At 39.6% G+C, this 25,719-nt stretch overlaps 1 protein-coding gene and 1 non-coding gene across 2 annotated transcripts; both read left to right on the top strand.

Annotated features, from left to right (window-relative positions):
• Positions 1 to 971: 971 nt before the first annotated feature.
• LOC139696894 (uncharacterized) lies at positions 972 to 25,133 on the top strand. The gene is made up of 7 exons (XM_071595775.1): positions 972 to 1,165; positions 6,977 to 7,124; positions 9,648 to 9,781; positions 12,565 to 12,742; positions 13,982 to 14,132; positions 18,519 to 18,682; positions 24,718 to 25,133. The coding sequence occupies exons 1-7, from the start codon at positions 972 to 974 to the stop codon at positions 24,997 to 24,999; spliced, it is 1,251 nt and encodes a 416-aa protein (XP_071451876.1). The 3' UTR covers positions 25,000 to 25,133.
• Positions 4,225 to 4,296, top strand: TRNAG-UCC (transfer RNA glycine (anticodon UCC)). The gene has a single exon. It is a non-coding gene; the product is annotated as a tRNA-Gly (tRNA).
• Positions 25,134 to 25,719: the final 586 nt, after the last annotated feature.

Consider the following 25,719-nt stretch of genomic DNA (forward strand, 5'->3'; position numbering starts at 1 on the left):
CCCACCCCGAGGGTCCAGGTTCCCGCGGTGACCGAATTTCTCATAGGTATGACTCACTCTTGCTTTCCTATGAGTCATTTTCACCTTCTCCACTCTTCTCCACACCCACATTTCACTGGCCTCCAATGATCGCCTATCATCTTGCTACAATGACCAAGTTTCCGCACCGTTTCCGCCGTTTCTTAACGTCCTTACTCGAAGTCCCTTTCACCAATTCTCTCCTCCTTGAGAAAGCTTCTTTGCCTAACGCAGTGCTTTTTCATATGTCCCTACTACTTTGACCATTTTGATCCAAAACCCTACCTAGATGAGTAAACCGTTCCAATTACTTTAATGTTCGTCCTCTTATTTTCACGTTTATCTTAGCCTTTCTATTCTCCGAAAACCTCACAAACTTTGCTTTGTTTAGAAATATTCTCATCTCATGAAACTGATTTTCCCCTGCGCTCAGCAAATCTTATAATCTCTTGGCTGACTGACAAACTAAGCTTCAGCAAACCAAACTGGTTTCATGAATTCTCCACCGACTTTCATTCCTATCTCCACTTCATCCCATGCCTCTTTCAAAATACACTCCACGAAGAGCTTCGTATGTGCCAAGCTCTACCAAGATCCATAGTGTAAAAAACCAACCGTCAGCTGATAACCAAGGTTGCTTGGTTACCATCATTGGCGCCAATTCCTTAATCTCATCCGTTAGTCTCAAACTCTTGCCAGTAAGAAAGAAGTTTTTTTCGATTTACGGAAAATTAGATTACGCCAGCAGCCTACTCTATCTCCGTCTGCCTTCTTATGAAGCCGTTTCGGTCGGTCCAGCAGTTTCCCTAGCCCTTTTTCCACTGTCTAATCTCTGCGGAGGGGAGGGAGGGGGGCCGGGAGAAGCGGGGGTTGTCGAAAATACACCCGCAGGCGGCGAAGAGGCCTCTCCTCGGCGTAGAGAGCAGAGGTGTACGTACGACCGAGAGGACGACATGGGTGTCTCCGTGGCGGTGATTGGCGCCGGCGCCTCCGGCCTCTGCGCCGCCAGGCATCTACTCCGCTCCCCCTTCCGGTTCCGAGTGTTCGAGAGGAGCGAGTTGGCCGGCGGGACGTGGAACTACTCCGAGGGGGAAGCGGGTGGCGCCCAAAGGGTGGCCACCTCCTCAGCAGTGTACCGGGACTTGAGGTAAGGCCGTGTCCTCTCGGTATGACCTCAGGCCAGTGTCACGTGAGAGAGACAGGTGCATGAGGGGAGAGTGCGTGTAGACAACACTCGCGGCGGCTGATCGGCGGTCAGCGAGTGTGTCACGGATGAAATTACTGCACGTAAACAGAAATGGTGATAACGAGCGGGGGGATCGAGATGGAGCGGTTGCTATCGGACTAGCGCTGATATAGTTATGACTACTTGGGAAACTATCAGATTCTTTGATTCCTTGATGCCAGTTTTGCGAATTACATTGATTGATAAGAACTGGATACATATTATTTATTTATTTATTTTTATTTATTTATTCAGCATTAGTCTGAAAACAGCACATTTTGGCCTTTACATCGAACTATTAACAATGATAACAATGGTCACATTTACAAACACCCAAGCTCAAGATGGAGGAAAACTCACCCAGGCGGGAATCGAACCCGCGACCCTTGGAATGGCAGACGAGGACGTTACCCCCGCCGCCACCGGGGTCGGCAAAAGTTTGAGTGGCACACTTTTCATGGAGTCAGCTAGATATTAGTGTTTAGATCATCTATTGAAGTTGAGTTCAAAGCACGAGCATCGGCAGAATTTTTGTGGCTAAGTCAGTTATGGAGGAAGTGAAAATTGAAATTATTCAAGCCATGACAAAGTAAGACAAACAGTTTTGTATGTATGCACTTCCATGTTGAGACCAAAAAAGACTCAAACACACGAATTTAATTGATAAATTGCTAAAAGAACAAAAATAAATCATAGCCATAAAAAATAATCCATGGGAATGTCAAACTTTTGACATGGGTTCATCATTCGATGTTATTTCTATGCATCGTGCTGAAATATAGGTGGGTGAAATCAAGTAAAATAAGAATGGTATGAATTTAATCAGTGTGCCTCGCAAAATTGAGGAGGAAAGTCGCGAAATCCAAATATTTTGGGACTATGTGTAGTGCTTGTGATACAATTTATAAAACGAATTCAGAAGATAAAAATATTTAAAAAAGATATTAAACTTTTTCTGGTGTAACCATAAATGGTAGTGTACTAATTAATCCAAGTCCCAAACAAATATTCTTTAAATGCATATCAGACCATGTTTAATAGTATGGAATGATAAAGAAATATCAACAGGAACCTAGATCATTGAAATGGTATAGAGAGTGTGCATTTCATGCTTGGTAGTATAACTGATCGAGGACTGTGTGAGAAATGTATCTAATATCCCAATACAAGTTGTAAAAATATGTACAAGATCTGGTGCTTTCCTGGCGTATTTACTTCATGAAGTTTTCTCGGTTCTCCCACCGCGTCAGGGGTTCCATATTGGCCGACCTTTCGATGTCCGACTCGTGCATCGTCCTCAGGGTAGATGATTGCCACTCTCAGTTTCAGTTCAGTTTTAAAGGTTTTTATTTCCGTAAAGTAATAGCGATACAAGAGATGTACTTAAAATATATTAGAAACATAATAAAACAATACGGAAACCCCGTTTTAGGATTAACTCCTCTTCCGGGTGGAAAAAAGTATTTTGTAAAGGCTACGAAAGAGTGTAGGTTGCGGAGTATTTGGGCGTCTTATATACTTGTGCCCTCGGGTCAGGTGACTTCTGATTAGTCCGCAGAGGAGGAGCCTCCTGATTGGTCGCCGGGCCTGTTGTGGCCTGTTCCTTCCTTTTCTTACCTTTAGCATTATTTTCCAATGCATTGCAGAAGGAATAGCCGGAATCCCTGCTGAAATTCCGTCCTGCCATTCTAATTTCAATTGATTCCTTGATTATTCGGTCCCAGTAACCACAGTCGCGGGCAAGTAACTTCGTCCCGTTGAAATTAATGGAGTGATCCATCCCGATACTGTGTTTGGCGATGGCTGATTTCTCCAACTGCCCTAGTCGTAATTGTCTTTTGTGTTCCTTCAACCTGGTCTCGTTGGTCCGCCCTATCTCTCCAATGTAGACGTCTCGGCAGGCACTCGGGACTTGGTATATGCCGGGGGTCTTTAGGCCGATTGGGTCCTTGGCTCTGACAAGCAAATTTCTAATTTTTCCCGGTGGTTTGTGGATTGCCTCGATTTTGTGCCTTGTCAGTATCCTGGATATTTTCCCAGAGATCGAGGTGACGTACGGCAAGCAGGCCCTGGCTATTGTTTTTTTTCCTCCTTCATCGTGCGTGCTTGCGGGTCGAATGACCTTTTTAGGGACAAGGAGATTTCTCGTCCACTATACCGATTTTGGAGGAAGGTAGTACTGCGATGGTTTATCTCCTCCGGCAAGCTATTTTCGTCGGCGATGACCCTGGCTCGTTGGAAGAGTGTGTTCAGCACTGCTCGCCTTTGGGATGGGTGGTGGTGGCTGTTTCCATTTAGGTACAGCCCAGTGTGCGTCAGCTTCCGATACACCCCATGCCCGAGTGTGCCATTACTCTTCCGTTAAACTGGAATATCGAGGAAAGGGAGTTTGCCGTCGATTTCCAATTCCATTGTGAAGGATATATTCGGATGCTGGCAATTCATGTTCCCCAGGAATTCATTAAGTGCATCCTTCCCATGTAGCCAAATCACAAAGGTGTCGTCTACGCAGCAGAAAAATATGTAAAATGCGATGCGTTTCGTCGCCCCAATATAGTGATATGAAGTTTAAAAATGTTTTCTATTTTTAAATTCGACATTTTTCATCAATGTTGTTTCACGGGACAACGGTATGCAATTTTCGGTAAATGTATGATCCCTAGAATTTGAAGCGTGGTGTGCAAATTAATTACTAAGTACTTGCAGTCATCTTTTGACGCCTCACCGAATGGGAGATTCGATTAATATGGAGGAAATAGACGCTCTGTGAAACTGACTTTAGCTTACTCTCGCGGATAATAACAGTCTTCAAAAATAGACCCAGGATGAAACTGTTCGCAAACACGTTTTTCGCCAAATGACTTGTCCCAAATACAAGCATAGAGGGATCTTTGTCTACTCTGTAAACTGTAATAAAAGAATTTGATCTGCGAAAACGCAGAATCTTAATTTTTTTTATCATGTGTGAACAATGTAATCCAGCGTCGGTGGTGTAATGGTCAGCATAGTTGCCTTCCAAGCAGTTGATCCGGGTTCGATTCCCGGCCGACGCATAATTTTTTAATTTTAAATGTCACGCATTATGTGCTACTCGGAAATACAAATGTCTTGCGCATTAATTGGTGGAATTCATTAAGTACATCCTTCCCATGTGGCCAAATCACAAAAGGTGTCGTCTTCAAAGAGGAAACAATGTTTCGGGCGGAGCGGAGCTGATTTTAGGGCCTTAGAGCATCGAAACGTCGGCCAATACGGAACCCCTGACCCGGTGGATGACCCGAGAAAACTTTGTGATGCACATTCTTAATTGCATTTGGTTGACAATTACTAGAATTTCAATGCGCTAACACATGTATTCTCATCTGTTTTGATTAAATATATGGCAAATATCATATAAAAAACAAAACCCTTGCACAGGGAAAGTGCTAGAAAAATTTGCCAAATTACATCAAACTTTGTCTATGCATGCACGGGTAGTTCATGCTGATGCTACCAATATTGGTAGTTTGCTGCAAAATCTTCCTCCGAAAAATTTAAATGGAATTTTGTTACGCCATTTTATATTATATCAACTGTTGAAAAATTTAACTGTAAGGATATTAATGGTCTTTCTAATTCCCTAATAAAGGACATTATTGTGTTCATTGCAGAACCATTACCTATGTTAGTCCACTTATGTTTCGATGAAAGAAGATTTTTCAACAGCTCTAAAATATTCCAAAACAGTACCTGTCTATTAGAAAGGTGATAAAGATGATTTAGCTAACTATTGCCCCATTTCCATAGTCCCAATTTTTGGTAAAAATTTTGAAGCTATTATGAAAAATCAAATATGTAATTTTTTTGAGTCAAATAATCTCTTTCCAAATCACAGTATGGCTTTTGGTCTGGGAAATCTACAATTTTGGTAGTAGATACCATAGTCAATTATGTCATTAATGCATTTGAACAGAAGGAATCAGTCTCTGTGACACTATGTGATCTTAGTTAGGCTTTCGAATGTGTTAATCATTCAATATTACTAAGAAAGCTAGAATATTATGGTATTAAGTGGAATTGCACTGAAACTAATGAAGTCATATTTGGATGATCGCCACCAGTTGGTTGAACTTGATGGCTGTCGATCTACAGCTCTGAAAGTAAAAGGTGGTGTACCACAGGGCTCTGTGCTTGGCCCAATACTTTTCATCATCACGATTAATGATTTGCCCTGTTACATTAAACCTAAATCTGTTTTATATGCTGATGACACTACTTTTGTGCAAAAATGTCAACATCTACAAGATGCAAAGGTAGGCCCTAGTGCTACACAAAGACAGGCTAAAGAATGGTTTGAACTGAATCATTTACATTTAAATGCTAACAAAACTCAGCATATTGTATGCAGTCTTAACTCAAAAATAACTGATGTTGAAACAGTTAAAAGATTAGGAATTTATATTGATACAAAACTAAACTGGGAGACTCACATCAGTCAGACCTGTAATTAACTGAGTAAAGCTGTTTATATGTTGAGAAAGCTCAACTTTCTCATTTCCAATGAGTATCGTTTAACACTTTACCATGCCTTCTTTCAATGTCATTTGAATTATGGTGTTGAGTTATGGGGTCATTCCCAACATGTTAAATAAATTTTGCTACTGCAAAAGAGAGCTATTCGCTATCTTAATAATATACCACCACATGATTCCTGCAAACCTTTTCTAATTAGGTATGGAATCATGACTGGATTTAGTTTATCTATCTTTAAGGCTCTTATTCATGTGAAAGTCAATATAGCAACTTACCAATTAAGATCTAACACCCATAACTACTCCACAAGAGGTAAATCAAATCTAAATACTACTTATTGTAAATTGTCATCAACTTACAACACATTTCATAATATGAACATACGACTGTATAACTATCTGCCAACTGAGTTGAAATTGGACTGTATCCAGAGTTTCAAGAATAGGGTATATACCTGGTTACTTGCTCACCCAGTTCACTCATTGGATGAATTCTTTTGTGACAATCTTCATCGCATTCAAGAACTTATTTTTATATGTTAAATAATATTTATATTGACGACATTTAATATGGTTGTACCATTTTTCAAAATGAATAAAGTATTATTATTATTATTACTATGAATGCAACTTGGGAGTAAAGTAGAAACCCCACCACCAAGAATTACCAGACCTTTATAACTATAAAAATTAAAACCAATTTTTTGGAAATATTAAAAAAAAATTATTTGGAAAAATTAAAACCCAAACTGGAATTCAGTTTTGAAATACATATCAAATTCATTCATATTAAGAGGCTTCAAGACTTTATTTACCACACTTTCTTCACTTTTGGAGGAAAAACTGAATGAGATAACAGCTTGTTCCAAACTCTTACCTTCTCTTTTTTTAAAAAGTTTTCCGAAGAATTTACGTCAACAAACTTCATAAAGTGAATCTGGTGACATTTTCTGAATACAGCTGAATTTCAATTGAGAAATTTGGTCAATTTAAATTTGTCTCCTGGTCACCTTTGTCTCAAGAGCAAATACTGTCCGTTCCAACGGTGATGAAATCCCCCCCTCTCTCTCTCCCCCCCCCCCCACCCACAAGCAGCCTTCTTTTAATCCGTGACTGACTGGAGGTGAGCCAATCTGACCAATGGTCCCATCTTTGGGTGTCCACATTGGAAATCCGGTCACATGTTAATTGGATCAAAATGAGAGCCACATGTATTTTTCAGAACAGATATTCCATGTGAGACCATGGAATTTCCAGACTTCCCCATGGAGCGCCCTCTGGAACACGAGCCTTCCTACATCCACCACTCCAGGGTCAAGGCGTACCTGGAGCGATATGCCAAGGAGAATAACCTTCTGGAACACATTGAGGTCTCTTGAAATTTCCTTCAAAACACCCCTTCCATAATCCACTTAGCGGCAAAAATACTCTCATGGTTTGCAGAGTCAAATCAAAGACAACATGCAGACACAGAGACAGGACACAGGGTTGGAGGGCAAGGACCCTTCATGACCTTTGGCTAAAGAAAAAAAATGCATGTGAATACATGCACACGTGTGTGTGTTGATAGTTTCATATAAGGTGTGTTAAAGTTCAAAGGCCTACTAATTTTTCCCGGCGAACACTTTCACTACAAAGTTAAAACTTCTGTCTCTTCTAAACATAACTTCAACAAAGATAAACATATATTTATGAACAACATTGTCATGATTTCATGGCGGCTGATATCACTTCTGTAGTGATCCCACTGAAAAAACGACCTTGCTCATGACCAAGGCTTCTTGGGTTAGTGTAAAGTACAATTAAAATCATTGTGACTTATTGGAAAAGAGAAGATGAAACTCTCTGCAGCAATGTGACTGGAGAGTGAGAAATGAGAGGTGAGTGGGAGGAGCATAGCCTCGGAAAATGTAACTTTCCTTCAGTCGTGTCAATTCGGGCGCTCCTGTGTGCTGTTTCGTATAAGGCTTTTGCTGCCTTTTTGCATACTCCGTACTAAATAAAATAAAATGGAAACTCCAAAAGTCGTAATAAGTTTACTTTTTGTTTAAATTAATTGTACTCCATACTTCTCCTACAACATCACCTTATTCCTATGCTCAACCATGACAGGAAAGAGATTCTATGCCTTTTACTCCCTTGTCCTCTCTCTCTGGGGAGTAGATGCAGCGACCTTTACTGGAGGTGCCCACTACCATAAGGACTCCTTCTTCCCCATAAGGCAATACGTACTTGGACCACCACAAAAATATGGGAAGCCCAGTACTAAGAAATTTGAACTCTAGCATAAACAACACTAAGTTAGGCATTGAAAAAACTTTCGCTGTAGCAGTAGCTATACTAACTCTGAGCAGCCTGGTTGAGCCATCTATGTCCTGCATTTATTAAGAATGCCCACATATTTCAAACTCAACCATATCTTTGTATTTCCAGTCTTCAATAAAAAAATTGAGTGACCTAAGATCTCCAACGCACCTTGTAGAATAGAAGAAATGGGCATTTCTAGTAGTCAGGGCATCTGTCCAGGGAAAGAAAAGCCCATAGTTCAATTCCTAGTTGGGGAAACTTGCTTCCAACTCATCCTTCCACATTCCTCAATAGCCTTGAATTCATCTTTATATACGTTACCTATTCTTATACGAGGGTGGTCTGAAAAGTTTTGAACCTAACAAAGATATAAAACATATTTTCTGAGGTCAGAAACTTTTCAGACCAACCTCGTAAAACTTGTTGAGAGTATGTTTCTTCCATCAGAGGATTTTCATGCATGAGTAATGTATGCATGCATGACATTCAAATATTAATAAATGGATTTAATAGGGGAGCCAACTTCCCATTCTGTATTGCATGATGTTTTCCAGGAAGATGTCACATAGCTAAGGTGAGTCTGAAAGTGCGCAGAGGTGTCACCAAGAATCGAATCTGGGTGCTCTGGTTGGTGGTCAAAAACTACTCCACCTGCCATGCCATAATACACCAATCACCATACCATTTTATTGACACACTTTTTGCATTTGTTCCCCATATTGTATGGTAGCATATGAATGAATTTTTAATCACTGAAAGTTCTCTTATTTCCCAGAGAAAAGGAAATCTCACAAATTTTCCTGTGACCTCTAATTTCCCAGAAAATGGATTTCATGCATACTACGGATAAAAATACCTTTTCATGGACAAAGGTATTTTTACTCATAGCTACTAAAAATGAATCACTTACATCAACCTTAAAATTCAGCCAATGAAGAAGACAAATTGAAAACTTAAAATCCTAGATACCTAAATCATCGTACGTGGCAATTTTTACTTCTCGAAAGCCCTTAGGACATTTTGAATCAAACATTTGTCATTTTTAAGTTGAGCCATTAGCATTGACTGAAAAAGTGATAGGTTTGTATTCTGTGGTTCCGTGCTACTCCTCTTCTAATGTGTTTTGCATTGCCATTCTTCAATATCCCAACCCAGTATGTAAATGTGCAAATGGGCAAAAAGAGATGTTGATAGTACCCACAGCAAGGGAAGTATTAATATAAATTTTGAATAGAGAAAATATGTATTCAAAATTCCCTATAAATAAATAAATATATTTTAAATATGTAGACAAAATAATAGTTTCCAACAACTCCTTGTGATGCTGACAACCATTCACTTTTCAGCCCATTCCTTCTCTCTTAGAATAAATCTTTCAGAATGCTCTCCTACAAAATTAAGGATAATAAATGAAATAAGTGAAAATTGATGAAAGAATGTTACATGCAGGAACAAATTTTGCAAAATTGTAATTGAACATGTATTTTATGGGAATAACACCTCAGAGATGACCCTCCCATTGTGAAAATCCCGAAACCGTAAAAGGTGAGGCACACTCTCTCGTGCCATATTTCTCTTCTCGCCAGTTCCACAAGGAAGTGCAGAATGTCGCTCCAGTAGAGACCGGTGGTGCCACCAAGTGGAAGGTGTCCATCCTCGACATGGCATCTGGTGACCTGGAGGAAGACGTCACCTTCGATGCCATCATGGTCTGCAATGGGTGAGTGGCACACATGCAGGCCTCCCATTCAGGGCCAACAAGGGGATGGGCCCATTGAGGAGGGCTTGAGGCAAGAATTGAAGTGTAGGAAGAATTCTTTACATTACAAGGCTTGGTCAGTAACACGGGTAGATGTGCATACCATTGGCCAGGGACACAAATGAAGTGAGGCAAATATGAGAAGCCAAAATATTGCGCACAACATTGAGCTAAAAGTGACTGTGTTCAAAAATTATGAGTCGACATGGTTATTTTATTTATTTATAAGTGACCAGGTACTAAATAGAATTTTGACTTCTTGTACGTGTACATACAATAGACGTCAAACTCATGTACATACAACGTACATGTACATACATTGTACGTACAATAGTATGAATTAAAAAACAGCAATCTTTGATGATACTTTTCCCAGATAAATTTTGTCTTTCTCTCATAGACGTTACTTTTCACATACCGTCCTGAATGACAATTGCTCTACAAAACTTGTATCTTGATTTTAAAGGAATTACAATGCAATAATCATCCATTCAAATACAATGTGATTATATGTAATTGAAGGAAGTTATGAAATTGCCATGGATAGGGTTCACTACAATATGTTCTTTGGTGATCAAGGATAATTCAAATTAATTGTTCATAAAGCATGACTGAAATATTTCAATGATAAACTGCTAAGGTTTCCTAACCCCCTCTGCCCACCAAATGACTGCCTCTTGACTGTAATGCCTTCTGAAGCATAATGAAAGACAGTATTATGCAATATCAGGTTTAACCGTTACTGCACAGTTCAATTTCTTTAGTTCATGCATTAATTAATTATGAGTGATGGAAAGTAATGCAAAACCCATTCATGCATAGATAGTCAAGAGGTTTGATGCAATTACATAGTTTTTAAGCACTCTTGAGAGTTTCTTACTAATTTTTAAAACCTGTTCGGGCACTTATTGAACTAGTTCTGAGGGATCAACTTTTTAAACTGCAATTTCGACTATTTCTTCCCACAAGTTGATAAACATCATTTAAAATAACGTAGTCAGGTGTTGTCAAGTTAAAACTATTACAACGTTTATATAATTGCACTCATGATATCAGCTTTCTGAGAGAACAATTAGTTCTCCATTAGTCCATATTTCTTCTGATGTTAGTCCTCCACTGCCACATGAAAATGTACATATAAAATCATGAATTTTTCTTGTCAAAATCTACGAAATCGAACTGAGAAGGTAATAATTTACTTAAAACCACTTGATAGAATGTACTTAAGGCAACAAATACAGAAAATTTTATCAAAATGACTCACCTGATATCTCAATGCAACCTTTTAAAGGGTAACTTGTTGCCATTAAAAGAAAGCCAGGCACATCATGGCTGCTAGGCACATGGCAAAAAGGGCAAAAGGCATCCTATGTGGTGAGGAAATACAGAAAATACGAGTGCCGCCAGACTGTGCCAATAATTTGTGTTGGAAACCATCCATGAATTTAGCACGCTCACTGAAAATTCAGATTGAAACAAACAAATACACTTATTACTTTCTAGTGCCAAACAATGATGGCTGTGCTTTTATATACCATCTGTGAGCCCTCAAAGTATGAATAGGGTGCTACTGGGAGTATTTCAAAGACTATTTTTAGTAAATAAAAGGAAGCAACCTTGATTTTGATGGAAAAATGGAAACTGCTACAATTTACCACAAACTTTTAAAGATAACATGAAAATATATAGTTGGGTGCAGCCAGCCAATGCATTGCAATGTTGGGGATTCAGAGTGGAGCACATACCTCAAATGGGGTCAAATAGTGAGCACCACAAAATCTCAGAAGGGCCAGGTAGCACAGCATTAGGCAATGTCCATAAGAACAATCACAAGTTGACCCATAAACAATTACAAGATGGAGATTGTAAAGAAGATGAAGAATACCCTGCACAATCATCCCTACTCCATAATTTCCGTTTGCCCTCATAATTTACACAATAAATTACGCAAGCCCATCAAACTAATTATTTCCACTTTAGTCCATCCCAAGTGTAGTTTTCCAGTATATATATGTATAATGTGATATTGTATGCCTGCACGAAAACACCTTCACTGATCAGAAATAGGGACGTTCACAAGTACGACACCAGGGGCAAGGAAAATCTTCATAATGGCCATTGCAGAGTAGCAGTACTAAAAAAAACCCCAGAAGTTTCAGGAAGACTACTGTTTAATCAGCTTCCTGAAGAGTTAAAACGAATACTCCCCCAAGAAAATAAATTCAAAAAAATGTTAAAACATTTCTTTTTAAATAATGTTTTTTATAGCGTCCAAGAGTACACAGAAAGAGCCAATGTAGGAAATTCAACTTTTTTAAATCCTTAATACTCATATATGTCATGTACATTATTATTCCTAAGAATCTGTATACAATTGATGTAATTGAATTTTTGACGAAGCCCATACAATTATGTATTGTTCTATGGCGAATAAAACTATCTATCTATCTATCAGATTTCTCTGCTATGCAAGGGAAAGGGAATTATGCCATTTAGTTGCCAACTCAAGAGCTCAACCCAGTGGACAAACCCAGAATGGGAGAGAGACTATCAATCTTTCTATCTCTTTTGCCATTTGAAAATGTCCCTAATGCTTTTTTCAGTGAGCTTGAAGTTTCTCATCTTTTATATTCTTCCAAGGGAAGGCACTACTCAGCATTTCACACCATCATTCCCTAGTGACAATTGCACTCAATACCTCACCACAAGTAAATGTAGGTACTTACATGCCAATCCGTCGCCAGGCACTTCAATGAGCCGTGGGTGCCAGAGGTGATCGGGATGGAGGAGTTTGTGGGCCAGGTGCTGCACAGCTGCAGGTACAGGGAGCCGGAAGCATTTGCTGGCCAGAGGGTCGTGCTCTGGGGAGCCTCTTCCTCTGCCTGTGACATCGCCCTCCAAGTGTCTGCCGTTGCCCACAGCGTGAGCAGTCCCTACTCCCCCTGCAGCTATGTCTCAAAAACAGATAGATATGTATCTATGAAAAGGAATATTATTAAACATATTGCCTCAATATCTAGTCGATGATATTGAAAATCATTAGATGTTTAATGAATTATGAAAAAATAAAAATGGTCACTCATTGGATTATAATTAGCAGAGGCCCACTAGTTGTAAGAGGATTTTTGATGGAAGGACACACAAAAAATATTGGAGTCACTGTCATTGGTCTCCTATTCACTAAACTTCCAGGCCCCACCTAACACTACCGAACGCTGATTAACATAACCCCCTATAACATTGGAACAAAGACTCCCATTCTAATTACCTCCCTTAATTCCACCCAGAACATTGTTTGTGTATGATTGAGGTACACGAGAGTCACTGTTTCACAAACACACCCAAGTGACCGAGTGTGTGTTTTCTATTTTCCTCTGAAGTGTCAACTTATTTTTACCTGCCCCCTTAAACAAACCCAGTGCCAATCAAGTTTATGATCTCGGCTGTTTTCATTTTCCAACTTTTAAATTTTTTTTAAATTCCAACATTTATTACTCTTTCATTTGCTTTTTCAAATTTCACCTGGTCAACTTTGTCTGGTGCATTTGACATGAAGAGGTGAGCACTAGATCTGGTCACATTCACATTGACTGTTGGTCATCTAATGGATATTACATTAACGTTCAATCTTACAAAGCAATAATTGGTGGTTGCTTTGGAAGGTGCATGTCAAATGTGATGCTGTCATGAGGCCAGGTTCCACTGTTGTTCTTAGATAAATTATGCACCCCAACACAGTTATTAATTTTTCCTAATTCCCAACCTTCACCATATTTCAACTCTTTTGACTAGTACCTGCTAATATATTGCCTGCTGTCAGCTACCAAACTGCTGATAAAAATATCACGAATACTAGAATAAGGGCGGCTTTGAAAATAGCTTTTCTTTTCGGTCAAATCATGTCTATTCAAATATCACCATCATCGACAACAAGGAAATGTGTTAAAGGCAATGAAAAAACCAAATACAACTAGTATTACTGTTTCCCATACAATTTGCCGATCATTTACTTCATGGATGATTTTATGTATACCATTATGAAGAAGTAGCTCTCTTTAGATTTAAACCTTTCCATATTTGGACAAAGGGGCATAACAAGCCCAACAAAAGTTTTTTTTATTATAAATTAGTATCATAAGCATATTGTTTATCCCTTCCTAGGTGACAATCTGCCACAGACCCACACCATGGCTGCCATCTGGCTTCCCCCAATCCATCAAAGTCTCTGCCAACATAATATCTGCTTACAAGGAAGGATTCACTCTTGAAGATGGGACAACTTGCAAAGCAGACACACTGATATACTGCACAGGTGAAGTATATAGACACATAAATGACATCAAATCCATTGTTATATTTATCACAACCGACCTTTGTAAAGAAAGTCGATACTAATGGAATGAATAATAGTATCTGAAAATTAACATCTGTGGGCTAAAAAAAACCTAAGTTAGAGGAGCAAATGAATGGAAGGAGTCATAGGTATGCACGGATGCAGCAAAGCTAACCCTTCTCCCAAAAGCCAGTTCAGTTCTGTAAAGCACAGAATTGTGGCCATTAGCAAGAGGACAGGCATTAATTCAAAGCCTTTGAATGTGGATGTGAAGAAGTGTGGAAAAGGTAAATGGAAGAGGGGCAGATAGGAAAACAAATGAGGAAATTCAGGGCATGTGATGAGGGAGGAGAGGGGATTGCTGGGAGAAATCCAAAGGAGGCAGGAGAAAGATGGATGCAAAGCATATTGATTGGCAATGGGATGTTGAAGACTGTGGTAGAGGGGAGAATGTTGGACAGATGAGGAAGGGGAAGGAATAGGACAAGGAAGTAAGATGGACTGGAGGAAGGAAGTATGCGGAATTTTAAAGAGTTTATTGTAGTGTAGGATGTCAGGTTTGAGTCTTGTTAGAAGATGATGCTTAGAAATGTAGCAGTGTTCAGTCTGAGCCCATCCAAAATCCGCCTTAAAATGGTAGTCTATTAAATACACAATACGCGGATGGTTTGAAAGGTTCTCAGAATCACCACCAGATGTCAGCGCTAGCACGAGTTTCCCACATAGTAATAGTTAATCCTATATGAATAAACATGTAATGCATCAGTGCTCTGGAAAGACATCTGTGGTGCGATTGCCACTCTGTTATTGCTCCCATATAGTGATTTGTGAATATAGCAAAAATTGAGATTCGAGCAGCGAAATACTTTGCATAGAAAGGTATGAAAGCAAAGGAAATTCATGGAAACTTTCAGAAAATTCTGGGGGACTCTGCTCCTTCATATTCAACTGTGGCCAAGTGGAAAAAGGAGGTTATGTTTGGTTGGGATAGCTTAGATGACGATCTGTGTAGTGGTCAGCCAAAATATGCCACCATACCAGCAACTATTATCATAGAGGATCGCAGACTGAAAGTGCAAGGAATTGCTGAAGCTGTCAAGATGTCATTTGAACGGGCATATTGAATTTTAACGGTGGAATTGGATATGAGGAAATAATCTGCTAGATGGGTGTTGCTGCTCTTGAGGCAAGATTATGAAGGCATCAGAATGGAAATTTCCAAACAATGCTTGACCCGTTTGAAGAGTAACCAACCAGATTTTCTCCACCGGTTTGGGACCACAGATGAAACTTGGGTGCACTACTAGACCCCATAGAGAAAACAGCAGCCAAAGCAGTGAAAACATTTTATTCACCACCACCAAAGAAAGCAAAGGTAATACAGCTCTTGAGGCGAGAAATGTGATGACTTCAATTTTCTGGGATTCTGCTGATTGATTACCTTCCTACTGGCCAAACAATTACTGGACAATACTATGCTACCTCCTGGACTGACTGCAGTAAAAGATACACGAAAAAAGGCCAGGTTTGGCAAGGATGAAAGCCAGCTTTCATCAAGACAACTTATTCCCGCACACAAGTGTCCTTGCCATGGCAAAAATACATGAACTAAGATATGAATTGTTGCCACACCAGCCTTATTCACCTGATTTCACTCCGTCAGATTTCCATTTCTTCTCCATGCTCAAAATTTTCCTTGGTGGACCGAGATTCTCTTCAAATGAAAAACTAACGGCTGAACATTGCTGGATCAAGTGCATTAGTGTACAGGGAGACTATATTGAAAAATAAAAAAGTTTCACTAAGGTAAGTTATTTCTATTCCATTCTGAGAACTTTTCAAATTACCCTCTTAATTAAATTGCCCTCTTATGACTTGATAAGGAGCCCAGAGCCAATTTGCAAATCTCTAGAATTAGCTGAAACAAGCCTCATTCATGACAATAATTGGATTGCAATAATTTTCACTCACTTACACACCATAGTATGCGCTTCGGAAATGTATGTATTAGAATTTATTGGCTATTTGTAGACCTTGATTTCAAAGTGACTTTGAGAAAAGGACCATGAAGTAAAAAAAGAATTCCAGCTTGATTCTGCCTTTCACCACTGAAGAGCGGGCACTGACACACTTTTCACGGTGCAGGATGACAAAACCACCCATCACAGCCTTCAGCGTATCCTTTTGGAGGGAAGGTGGACACTTAATTTTAAATGCCATCCTCTTCCTTGGAGAAGTAATGTGTACATGGACCATTGAACATACATAGGTACGAGTATGCCTACACTGGTCTGAATCTCAAGTATTAATCACTCAATATTTCATGTATGCTGCTAAATGTTCTATGCACCATGCTTGAACCTTGCTTTGGTATTAATGTTGTTTGGGAGCTCATACTCCCAAGTCCCCCAAAAAACAGCCTGACAGCCATAAATGACTTCTTTGTATCAGATTTCTATGCTTATTCTTACACTTTATACTAGCATCAAAAGCATTTAATTTTTGTGCATTACATATGAAGCACAAAGATGATTAGTTTCCAAGGGCAGCAACATTTATGAAAAATTACTGTTATACGCAGGGTAGAAGACATTAAGACTAGAGACTTGGCTGTCAAAGCATCGAAATCTAAAGAAAAATTGGTTACCCTGCTCAAGTATACCTCATGAATAACACAAGGTCTGCAACTACATTAGGTAAAAAGGAAATAATATTGTAGGATATTCAGATTCAGCAGAAAGTTTTATTTTCCTTGCATGAAATGACTGCAAAAATTCCTGTTAGATACATTTCCCAATTGGAGTTTGTGCAGTACATTAAAGAATTAATGTTTACAACAGCTAACTTGATAATTCCATGGTAGATGAAATTTTCAAGTTCAAGTTATGCGATGACTTCCTCGTTCGACAGGAATTGTTTTTTGCTGATCCATTTCCTCAGATTTGTAAATTTAAAAGTCACTGGGGGCCAAATCTGGAGAATATTTATGGAGGATGTTGTGACGATTCGAATTTTAATCCATAATTTTTGCCATCAAAACTGTGCAAGTGAGCATACACGTATTGCTTTCATGGAAGAGAATTTTTCTTTGGCAAATGAAGACTTTTTTCTTGATTTCTTTGTTCAACCAGTGCAATAACAACCCATAATACTCTCCATTTATCATTTTTGCAAGTAATCGATGTGGATGATTCCACATGCCATCATCTTGTTGGCCGATTTCACCATCTTCAGAGCTGGATCGCCTCTAGAAACCCTTTTTCCCCCCTATTCTTTTGTCTTTGGCGCTTAGCGGTGTATCCATGTTTTGTCCACAGTTATGTATCAGCTCAGAAACTTGTAATTGCACTGGAAAAGCACCAAACCAGTCTCCAAATCGACCCAACAGTGATATTCTTTCTTCACCGAGAGCAAACCAGCGGCACCCATCTTGCCAAGGTTTTTTCCACATCCAATTTTTCATGCAATATTGAAAACACTGCACCCTATGAGAAGCCTGTGGCCTCAACTATTTCACAAACTTTGATTCATCCATCGCTCAAAACCATATCGTAGATTTTGTCAATTGTTTTGGAGTAAGTCACTTCCACTGGATGTCTTAAACAATGTTCATCATTTGTGGATGTATGGCCACATTTTAACTTATTTACCCAGCTGTAAACAGTAAATAGTTTTCAGTGGAGGCGATAGACAGCTGAGGTCATTTTCGACATTCGGGATGGATGGGAAAAGAGGAAGGGTGGAGAGAAATCTGGCATCGGCATTAGCCTACTCTTGTCGGAAGGCACCAAGGGGTTTGCAGTTTAACGCACCATCTGATGGACTCACTCAAAGTGCTCTCCATAAATCACCTCAAGTAGGGATTGGGATACCACTGAAAAATATCTGCCGCCACATGGATTCGAACCCGGGCCCTCACGGTGGGAAGCCTGTACGCTAGTCCCCGCAACCTCCCGATCCCCAATTATAAACAATCGCATACGCAAGAAATAAGCAACATTTTCAAATATTAAATGGCCCAGCTTTTCTGGATTTCAGGGATCCTCTGGGGGCAGCGGTGGCCTTATATACCCAGCATGGGAAGGGGACAAACTTTGAAGATTGGCTAACTCTCTTCTTTCACTCACTACCCTGTTACTGGTCTTCCTCACACAATTTATTCTCCCCAAATTACCAACTATAGCAAAAATGTATTTAAAATAATATTATCCCTTTGATATTCACTGGTAGAAAATGACAGTAAAAGATATACAAATATGCATGTCCTTTTCACCACTGAAACTTTGCTTAGATTAGCAGGACTCCAAAAATTGTCTCCGATTTGATAGTAGCACTCTCTCTTATAAATTTCTCTTCTTGCTGCAGGATATGAGTACAGCTTTCCATTCCTATCCCCCGAGTGCAAAATAGAGGTGAATGATTACCACGTGACCCCACTCTACAAGCACCTGATCAACATAGAGTACCCGAGCATGTGTCTGGTTGGTCTTCCTCAAATGACAGTGCCCTTCATCATGTTCCACTTCCAGGTGAGAGAACTCCAGTGGCCATTGGCATCATAAGTACTTGAGTATGGGTAAATATATTTAAAATTGCTGGGTTAAAATGGAAGCTCATTCATGTAAAATGATTAGTTGATTGTAAGTTCTTTTGCTTGAAAAATATTTGCTACTTTTAGACATGGACAGCTCATGCCTTTCCTCATAAAGTTTATGCATTTCCCAAAACACATCTTCACTATAAAATAACTGTTCCAGGAAATTAAAATTTCTGGCATGATGGAAAAATATAATTTAGTCCAAGAAGCTTAAGGTTTTTGGTTGCCTTTTTTGAATAATTTAGAATTATTTGTAGCCCAGTGAATGCACAGGGAATAAATAAAATATTTATGCATTCAAAAGAATGAATCAGCATTTTATCTACCAATGTGTTCAGGTCAAATAATTTAGATAAAATTAGCAGCAGGAAGCCATTTTTTGACAAAAATATCCATGAAATATCTGACAGTATGCAAGGAATGGACATTAATGGATGCAACTGAGGGATGGGAAGTTATTATTCTGCAGAAGTGTATCATGCCATGACACCACTCACAATATATAAGCCATGTTCCTAAAAATTCAGAAAAAGAACAAATTTTTTTCAAATATCTTGAATAGGAATATAATATCTGGGATACATGCAGATCAAGGATTCTGGTTGAGTCTAATGTTTCTTACATTGGATAGTTTTTGGTACAGACAAACGTAAGTACAAGCACAACAATAAACAAATGGTAGTGGGCCCAGATGTGGTGATGCCAGTAGCAGATACATCTATGAGAGAAGATTCACAAAAAAACTCAAATGGGAAATGCAAAGGCTTGAGGAAAGAAAGTGCGTTCATCAGAGGAGATAGAGCAATTGGAGTCAAGAAAAAGTGGCCATCCTGCGAGGAGATTCAACCAGATGATTGGTTTTAGCAAGTAAGGGGAGAGATTGCCTCACCCTGAGCCCCAACGTGGTGGCCAATAGTCATGTCTTAGCAGAAGGGCAAGTGACCCTTCTGCTAAGACATGACTATTCCTTCCCTTGGATCACCCATGACAAGACGGCCAGGGAAACCTTTTTCTGCTTGGAATCCGCACCCTTCCATCTTTTGCACATGCCTCTATTCCTTTTCTCATACCTATGTTGTCAAACAGCCAAGTGTTGCAAACATTACAAAGTCCATTGCAAAGTCAGTGAGAAGATATGGGGTGAGAATAAATGTAAACAAAGCGAAGTTGATGCAATTTAAGGAAGAGAAAATCTAAGTTAAATATTAAAAGAGGAGTTCACAAACTAGACCATGTGGAAAAGTTTCTATCTTGGAATATTATTGGACTAAAATGGTTGCAGTAGTATTGACATAAGAAAAATTACAATGGGCAAAGAACCTTTCACAAGGAGGAGGGAGTTGATGACAGGGACATTGAGTAAAGATGTTAAGAAAAGCCTCGTTAAAACTTTGAGATGGGACATGGTATTGCAGAGTACGGAAACATGGTCATTGAAGCAGGATGATAGGCGTAGATTGGAGGCTTTTGAAATGTGGAAAAGAATGTAGAAGGTGAAGTGGACAGAACGGAAAACAAATGAAGAGGGGCTAGGTACGGTGGGTGAGGAGAGGGGATTGTTGGGAGAAATCTAAAGGAGACAGATAAAATCGATGCAAAGCATATTGATTGGAAATGGGATGTTGAAGACTGTGAAAGTGGGAGAACTTTGGGCAAGGGAGGATGAGGTAGGAATAGGATAGGGATGTTGGATGAGCAGAATCCTCCTTGGAGTTGGACCACAACCCTCAACTTGATGGGCTGATGCTCTATCAATTAAGCTATTAAAGAAATACATACACATACATGTGTGTACAAGGTTTGTGTAAAACGTATCAGAAACAAATTATGCTGACATTTGCGTGAAGTGCCGGAATCGGACCACCAGTTAAGTGTGCGCATGATGACAGATCGAATTGGCATTGATAAGATGACAGTGCACTTCAATATCACTGAAAATTTGGTGATGTGAAAGATTTGCCCTAAACTCATCTTATATTTCTGATACTTTTTATACAAACCATGTTTATATGTATATATTCATTCAGCTATTGACCAGATTGCTTTGGACGCACATCTAGATCCTCTTCCGGGGTTCATCTAAACACAAGCTGTGATTTCCTGGATCAGAAATTGCCATGAGTAGAAATTTTACATGCAAGTACAATACTCACCATTCAAAATCAACCTTTTGGGCATCACTGAGGTGAGGTATAATGAAGTCCGGCAATTTATATCACGGTATTTTTTCAGACACAAAGAGAGGGTGACAGAGAGAGAGAGAGTTCAAACATTGATTATTTCAAATGTTTCACTTATAATAATTTTATGGTGATTTCATTTCAGTACGTCAGTTTTCTACCAATGCTTTCTACAGAAATCACACAAAACATTGGCCGATAAAGTCCACTTATTTTCATCAACTTAAGGCAATCAAAAGATAACTAAGTCAATTATTACTTTAAATAAAAATATTTGGCATGGCTTTGATTACATCAGTAGATTGATCTTGCATTGCACATGGTTTTGGAATTAAAAACTGACTATTCCTTTTTCATCCATAAACTTGCAATGGTCCTTTCCCTTGCTGACTATAGATGAAGGAAACCTTTGTCTTGGAAATTGCTTAACTAAGTGTGGAGGCAACTTTACCAATTAAATCAAAATTCATACTTAGTGCCTGTTAGGCTAGAACAATGTAGGTATATAAACCATATTTTAGGGACAGATCGAATTTATGAATGGGGAGAAAGCCAAAGATGTTGGCAAATGCTTTCCAATCATGCCGGAGAAGTTTTGTTTTACACTGGATCAGAATTTATGCAGACGACAATAATAATAATACTATATTCATTTTGAAAAATGGTACAACCATATTAAGGGTCATCAATATCAATATTACTCAATATACAAACATAAGTTCTTAAATGCGATGAAGATTTTAACAAAAGAATCCATTCAATGAGTAAAGTGGGTGAGCAAGTAACCAGGTGTATACCCTTTTCTTGAAACTCTGGATACAGTCTGATTTCAACTGAGTAGTATGCTCATATTATGAAATGAGTTGTAAGTTGATGACAATCTACAATAAGTAGTATTTAGATTCACTTTACCTCTTGTAGTGTAGTCATGGATGTGAGATCTTAATTGGTAAGTTTCTATATTGACTTTCACATGAATCAGAGCCTTAAAGATGTATAAAACTAAGTACAGCCACGATTCCAAACCTTCCATCTTCCTCAAGGTATTGATAGCAGGTCATCATTTTTGCCATCTTAAATATCCTCCAAACAGGCTCTAATCAGTTCTGATGGTCTGTATTACATTTCATCAATGATGCTAAACATATTGTCAGAAAGAAACAAACATATGGAGGATGATCTGACAAAGGAGGCCCATAAATTCATCTTTAAGAAAGAATCTTCAACCAACATAAGAGGGTTATGCAGGCAATCGTGAGAGCATCTACTCCATAAAATTGAAATGGCTATGAGGAGAAGAGAGAGGCTGAGAAAGAGCCAATCAGAAATGATCTCAGCCCAAGTATGAATTGTGTGCCTCAAAAACATTAATCCTCTATCTTTTAAATTATGAACTTTCATTACAAATACATGAAAGGACTAACTTTGTAGTTCCACAGGAACGATTTATTCACACGACCCGGGTTTCGAAGTAAAACTTCATCATCAGGTGAGCTCTCTACATTTGCAGCCCTTCTTATACATACAGCCAGGGCAAGGGTGGGGTGGAGATAATCAGGAAGGTTTGGGAGGGGTAAAGTCAGGATGGGTTTGCGTGCCGGAGGGGAGGGCAGTTTGGCGTCACCTCCGCAAGGTTGAAGGAATGTGGAGCGGGAGGGAGAAGTCTACATTGTAGAGCTCTCGTGAGTCAGGGGATTAGAGAGGGTTGGATGAAGGGGAGGGGGTGTGTCATCGGCCACCGTGAGGATTGGAACTTTAAGGAGGGGAGAGTGGGAGGCATACAGAAATTCGTTAACAATATTTTCATTTAAACAAACACTACTTCAAATTTCTAACTGTTCTAAGGCCTCTATCTATATCTATAGCCTTTGCTTTCAACATGTAAAATTTCGAAATCAAAATCACTTTTATGGTTATTTTCAATCAAATGCTTTGCGAATTGAGAGTTCACCTTTTTATTTCTTGCACATGCTTGATGCTCCTTCACTCGTTCTTGGAATTTCCTCCCTGTCTGTTCGATGTATATTGCTCCGCAATCGCACTTTAGCTTATATACTCCACTCTTTTCCTTATATGGGATTCTGTCCTTTGTATGGGAGAGCAGGCTCCTGAGCCTTGATTTGTTATAATGGGCTATCTTTATTCTACATTTTGGAAGTTTCTTACATACTTTTTGTGAAAAATTGTCTAAATAAAGGATTCTGCACCACTTGGCTGCGGGTTCCTGTGGCGGTTCGGTACAGTAAATATCTTTCAATGCCATTTTATTCAGTTTTTTGCGGTATAGTTTCTCTACTAGCTCCTCATCGTAGCCGTTGTTTCTTGCAATCAATTTAATTGTGGTAAGTTCTTTTTTGACGTTGTTTTGCGACATTGGGACGTTCACCAACCGGTGTATCATTGAATGGAAGGCGGAGAGTTTTTGCGAGAAGCAATGTCTTGACTTGAAATGGATAACTTGATCTGTGTATGAGTTTTTCCGAAAGATAGAGAAATCAAGCCGGTTGTTTAATTTTGAAATTTTTTAATCAAGAAAATTCAGTGTATTATTTTCTTCTACTTCACAGGTGAATTTTAGGTTTTCGTTCAAAGAATTTAAATGTGTAAGAAATAGCTGAAGTTGCCTTTTGGAGCCTCTCCACACACAAAACACATCGTCCACATTTCGATACCAACACAACACATCATTTGTTAGTTCGTTACACGAGGAGAACAAGTTCTTTTCGAAATGGTTCATATAAATGTCGACTAGAATCGGTGACAGAGGGCAACCCATAGCTAGGCCATTGGGCTGTTTGAAATACTTTCCGTTAAATTTAAAATAACTTTGCGAAGCACATGTCTGTAGCAGTTGGATTAGTTCACAGATAACTGGGTAAGGTACAGAATTCTGGATAAGTTTGGTTTCTGCAATGTCTATAGCTTCTTTGGGCGGCACACTGGTGAAGAGGTTGGATACATCGAAGGACACTAGGAAGCACTTGTTGGGGATAGTCACTTTAGAAACACGGTTGATTAAGTCAATGGAATTACGGACACCGTATTTTGCTTCAAATTTTGAATGCTCTCTAAATATATCGTTTACTCTTCTCGCTAACAGGTGGTTGCTCAATAAAGCGTTACCTGTTTCGTTAGAAATCACGGGTCTAATCGGAAATCCATGTTTAAGAATCTTGGGTAACCCAAAGAACCTGGGTGCTGAAGGATTCATTTGGGTTAGCTTTTTCCTACATCATGCCACTTAAATAATATTGAACATGATTTTAACGAATTTTTGCACTCTTGTTGAAACTTGGTTGTTGGGTCTGATTTCAGTTCTTGTATCTTGTGCTCTTCGATAAATGTATTGCATTTCTCAAAATAATCGTCCTTGCAATGTGAAAAATAAACTCTTGCTGGATACTGGTCATGATTTTTGAGAATGCTAAAAAAAAACATCCGCTGCATTGCAGAATCTGTCCTGTCGATTATCCTTGGTACATGCAGAACCAAAATTCTTCACAATCAAGCACAAACTCAATCATCATCATCATTATTTTCGAAATATGAATCCTATTATTGAAACATTGCATTCCAGATAACCATTAATAAGAATTAGCAGCAAAAAATGGGAATAATTTACAAATTAGCTAAAGTAATTATTTTGCAGCAGTGCCCTTTGAAAACAAAATTCATGATGGATTCACGCAGCTTCACTGATAAGTTAATTCCCATGGTATCCACATATGATGGGAGAGGGATGTGCCTTGGTCGTCATCATCTCCTCAAAGGGAGTTGGCCTCCACAGGTGCAGTACTTCCTCAAGGTGCTGGAGGGGAGCGTGGCCCTGCCATCAACAGATGAGATGAGGGCAGAGGGAGCAGGAGGGAGGAAGGCCCACCACCTTGGGCCCCACCAGTGGGCCTACTTCAAGGACCTCGCCAGCACCGCCCACTTGAAGCCCCTCCAACCAGTGATTGAGCAGGTCGTGACTGACTCAATAGAGGCCATGCTGATGGACGTGGCCCACTTCAAGAGGTACAGGTACACCTTGGCGGACGATGGCACTTTCACCAAAGTCCGAGTGTGATGACAAATGTATTCCTCAGGAGATCAAGATAGTGTGGTGGCTATCACACTGGCTTCCCACTGAGAGGGTGTGGGTTCAAATCCTGGAGACGACAGATATGTTTCAGTGGCATCCCAATCCCTACTTGAGGGGTTTTATGGAGAGCCCTTTGTGTGAGTACGCCATCCATCGGGTGGGACGATAAACTGTGGACCCCTTGGTGCCTTTTGATAAGAGTAGGGTGGGAGCAGGAGGGAGGAAGGCCCACCACCTTGGGCCCCACCAGTGGGCCTACTTCAAGGACCTCGCCAGCACCGCCCACTTGAAGCCCCTCCAACCAGTGATTGAGCAGGTCGTGACTGACTCAATAGAGGCCATGCTGATGGACGTGGCCCACTTCAAGAGGTACAGGTACACCTTGGCGGACGATGGCACTTTCACCAAAGTCCGAGTGTGATGACAAATGTATTCCTCAGGAGATCAAGATAGTGTGGTGGCTATCACACTGGCTTCCCACTGAGAGGGTGTGGGTTCAAATCCTGGAGACGACAGATATGTTTCAGTGGCATCCCAATCCCTACTTGAGGGGTTTTATGGAGAGCCCTTTGTGTGAGTACGCCATCCATCGGGTGGGACGATAAACTGTGGACCCCTTGGTGCCTTTTGATAAGAGTAGGCTAATGCTGACACCAGGTTTCTCTCCACCCTTTCTCCTTTGCCATCCATCCCTTATGGTGGAAA

Source organism: Hetaerina americana, unplaced genomic scaffold, assembly GCF_022747635.1.
Source record: "Hetaerina americana unplaced genomic scaffold, ioHetAmer1.1.p SCAF_7, whole genome shotgun sequence".
In the NCBI taxonomy this organism is placed as follows: Eukaryota; Metazoa; Arthropoda; class Insecta; order Odonata; family Calopterygidae; genus Hetaerina; species Hetaerina americana.

What these genes read in the sequence shown, in the direction of transcription:
- LOC139696894 (XM_071595775.1), top strand. Translation starts at nt 972, where the DNA reads ATGGGTGTCTCCGTGGCGGTGATTGGCGCCGGCGCCTCCGGCCTCTGC. An exon ending in ACCTTCTGGAACACATTGAG is followed by an intron (nt 7,125 to 9,647) that starts GTCTCTTGAAAT and finishes TCTTCTCGCCAG; the next exon opens with TTCCACAAGGAAGTGCAGAA. An exon ending in TCATCATGTTCCACTTCCAG is followed by an intron (nt 18,683 to 24,717) that starts GTGAGAGAACTC and finishes TGGCCTCCACAG; the next exon opens with GTGCAGTACTTCCTCAAGGT.